This window comes from Sinocyclocheilus grahami, unplaced genomic scaffold (genome assembly GCF_001515645.1).
Source record: "Sinocyclocheilus grahami isolate Dianchi unplaced genomic scaffold, SAMN03320097.WGS_v1.1 scaffold2784.1, whole genome shotgun sequence".
Lineage (NCBI taxonomy): Eukaryota > Metazoa > Chordata > Actinopteri > Cypriniformes > Cyprinidae > Sinocyclocheilus > Sinocyclocheilus grahami.
Genome location: NW_015507961.1, coordinates 7,962 through 11,771, shown reverse-complemented (window position 1 = coordinate 11,771; position 3,810 = coordinate 7,962). Strand labels below are relative to the sequence as shown.

The 3,810-nt window shown below is 35.9% G+C and overlaps 1 protein-coding gene across 1 annotated transcript; it reads right to left on the bottom strand.

Annotated features, from left to right (window-relative positions):
* Window positions 1-2,097: 2,097 nt before the first annotated feature.
* On the bottom strand, window positions 2,098-2,685 carry LOC107575650 (E3 ubiquitin/ISG15 ligase TRIM25-like). The gene has a single exon (XM_016262015.1). It carries the CDS (start codon window positions 2,683-2,685, stop codon window positions 2,098-2,100), a length of 588 nt encoding a protein of 195 aa, XP_016117501.1.
* Between the last annotated feature and the right edge of the window lie 1,125 nt (window positions 2,686-3,810).

The following is a 3,810-nucleotide window of genomic DNA, read 5'->3' as shown; positions in this document are numbered from 1 at the left end:
CATAATTGTAAAAACTGATATGTCTGTATAAACAAAATGGTAAAATTTGACTCAATGTGATTTTAAATGTTATAACAGTGATTTTATAATGTCTTAGCATGAATCCACAGGCAACCCGATGAACAGTACTGTTTTAGGGCATTTAATGAGCCCATTAGTGGTCTTCCGCTGCTAAAGAACATATTATAAAATGACTGGTTTATAGTTGTAAAAATGCAAATGTTCAAAAATGTTTTAATAATGATTGATCTAGAGAGTCTAGAGAATAGTACTGCACTGATTTTATTGATTTTGAGTTTAAAATCTATGACTAGTTCACAAAAGTAGGTGTTTTAAATAATCTCACATATTTAATTAACAGTTTTATTGACAACATTGGTCACAGAGGTAAAGTTGTTTAGAATGAGGAGTTCTATCATACGATATGAAGATCTTGTGTTTTTGTGAATATATGAACATTATCTAGAATTTGAGGTAATTTTCCATACAAATATTGTATTTTTGAGGCCTTTTCAACTGTTATAGCGCCAACTATGCTCCGATCTCCATGAAACTTCGCATGCTTGTTAAGTGTCTTCTGTCACATGTTTTCACCAAGTTTCGTAAAGTTTTGAGTTTTCATTTAGGTTTTATAGGCTTTTGGGTATGTGTGGCTACACCCCTTTTATAAATGACCCTGTTATAGCTAATCAAAAGACAAAATACATTTTTTTTGATAATTATTAATCTACAGAGTCCAGAGAATTGTGCTGCAGTGGTTTGATTAAGATTGAGCAAAAAACCTAGGACTAGTTCGCAAAAGTAGGTTTTTAACATAATTGAGAATATTTAATGAACGATTTGATTGACAGCATTAGTCCCAGAGGCTAAGTTGTTCAGAATGAGGAGATCTATCATATGATATGAAGATCTAGTGTTTGTGTGTATATATGAACATGTTATACAATTTGAGGTCATTTTCTATACAAATCTTGTGTTTTTGAGGTCTTTTTAACTGTTATAGCGCCATCTATGGCCCGATCTCCATGAAACTTTGCTTGCTTGTTAAGAGTCATCTGACACATGGTTTCACCAAGTTTCGTAAAGTTTTGAGATTTTGTTTAGGTTTTATAGGCTTATGGGTATATTTGACCACACCCCTTTTCTAAATTACCCCGTTAAAGATAACCAAAGGACAAAATTCAACATTTTTTTTATAATTATTGATCTAAAGAGTCCAGAGAATATCACTGCAGTGGTTTGATCGAGATTGAGCGAAAAACCTAGGACTAGTTTGCAAAAGAAGGTTTTGAACATATTTGTGAATAATTAATGAACGATTTGACTGACAGCAATGGTTCTTGAGGCAAAGTTGTGCATTATAAGGAGGTCTATCAAATGATATGCATATTTTGTGAAACACCATGTGATTACAGAGCCAACAAATTCATTAGCGCCAACTAGTGGCCGTTTTCTTTCAAAATTCTCACAGACCTTTAGACCTTTAGTCGAACATGCCCACCGATCAATTTTTTTTTATTTGACCAAATATTGAGCTTGCACACATGTGTACCGAGTTTGGTGAAGAGATCTCATTCCGTTCAGGAGTTATAGCCATTTTACTAAAAATGGCCCCATCCCTAACAGACGTTTTTGCGTCCCTAAGTGACGGTGAGTTGAAAAGGACTAGTTCGCAAAAGTAGGTTTCTGACAAAATTCAAAATGGCGGAACATTTTTATAGACGAAAATGAAATCGGATAGCCATTTTATTTTGATTGATCCAAGGAATCCAATGATATAAGACACTTGAGTCTACGACAAACGGTGTAGGAGTTATGAGGGCTTTTGCGTTTTTGATCACTGTAGCGCCCCCTATTGGCCGATTGCGGTGAGTCTTTGGATCTGACAAGAAGCTCGGACTACTACAATCTGACCAATTTTCAGCTCTCTAGGCCTTACGGTTTGGGCTGCACGATCAGTTTTAGGGAATAATAATAATAATAATAAAAATCCTAACAATTACAATAGGGTTTCAGCACTACGTGCTTGAACCCCTAATAATGGCATACAATCCAATATTTTTCATTTACTTTCATTTCAAAAGCATATGGTTTAGGTCATACCTGTTTCTCTGTCCTCTCAACTACAGCTGCTACAGTGTCATGATTTCTATGTCCATCCATCGTACACAGATAACAGATGCAGTGCTGGTCAGTACGACAGAAGATTTCTAGTTGTTTGTTATGTTTAGAGCAGATCATCTGCTGCAGTCGTCCAGTAGCATCGATTAGTTTGTGTCGCCTACCTGTGTGAAATTCCTCATGGCGCTCAAAGTGAGTTTGACAATAAGATTCTAGACACATCAAACAGGACTTGACAGCTTTATATTTTCTCCCAGTACAAATGTCACACTCCACATCTCCATGTCCAGCATAACGGAGAGCCTGAGCTGTTTGGACTTTTGTCTTCTTCAGTTTCTCCACCATTTCAGCCAGCATCACACTCTTGTTTAAAGCAGGTCTTGGACTGAAGGTCTGTCTGCACTGAGGGCAGCTGTAAACTCTCCTCTGACCATTCCAGCAGTCTGTAATGCAGTTCATACAGTAACTGTGTCCACAGGGGATGGTCACTGGATCCTTCAGTAGATCCAGACAGATTGAACAGCTGAACTCATCCTGAGCCACTGAAATACTGGCTTCTGTCATTTCAGTGTACAGAAACACAGACAAAGAGAAACATGCATCAGCTTATACACTTAGGTTTTGTTTTCTCTGAAATGAACAGCTTATATAGGTGGTGTTTAAGAGAGGTGTGCAAAACAGGTACGTCCGGTGTGACTGCTTAGACAAGTCTTAAAAGTTAGTCATCTAATTTTTTTTCCTGCAAGACTGGTCATAACTTTTTATGTCAGAACTTCTGCCTGACATGGGCATAAAACATTAAATGTAAATAAAAAATTGAATGAAACACAAATTTACCCCCCACACTTTTTCATGATGTATTGCAATGATGCACTGGATTAAATCCAAAATTAAATTAGTTGTAGAACTGTGTAGGCAATCAGCACTGTGATTGACATCAGTAATGAAATCCTTTTAATCGGCTGCAGGGTGGAGTTTGAGCTGAACTGGTTTGGGGAAGAATTCTTAACATTCCAATCACCTTAATCATTCTTAGTTCCAGTAATAATAGTAACTTGCATGTAAAACATTCTAAAGTCCTGTACTGTGTTCAAGAGTTCTGTTACCTTTAAGGAATTAATGTGATTATGTAAAATTTGATTCTTATTCTCAGATCACCAATTTCTTGCTTCAGTCACTTCAAGAGTTATTCTGCAGATCTCACTTCAGTTTTTCACTGTTCTCTGATGGGGATTCTGTAATGTATCTGCTCAATATCCCAGCAAGCAATTTTACATTTAAAATATATCTATTAGCCGTTCAAACACACCCCTGATGTCTAGGCTAAAACAAGGCAAAATTTGGGCTATCAGTGAAAATTTTATAGATGCGCAGCAAGCAATAGCCGTCATTTCAACGTCTCGGCTAAGTATAGACCCGATATAGTCCGGCTATGTGTAACCCACTTCTAGCCCAAATAATCTTGAATTTGATTTCATGTAATTTTTTGGCAAAATAACTTGTGAGATGTATGATATCCCAAGTGAAAAAGACGTAGTATTAAATGTATTAAAAATATGCTTGAAATTCAAGTAGTATGTTTATAATACATTTGTATTCCCAACATGCTTATTTGAAGTGCAATAAAAATATATTGAATTGCATTTTAATATATTTCTAAAAAGTATACTAGAAGTACTTTGGTAATAA

Coding starts and splice junctions, on each gene's coding strand:
- LOC107575650 (XM_016262015.1), bottom strand. CDS start 2,685: ATGACAGAAGCCAGTATTTCAGTGGCTCAGGATGAGTTCAGCTGTTCA.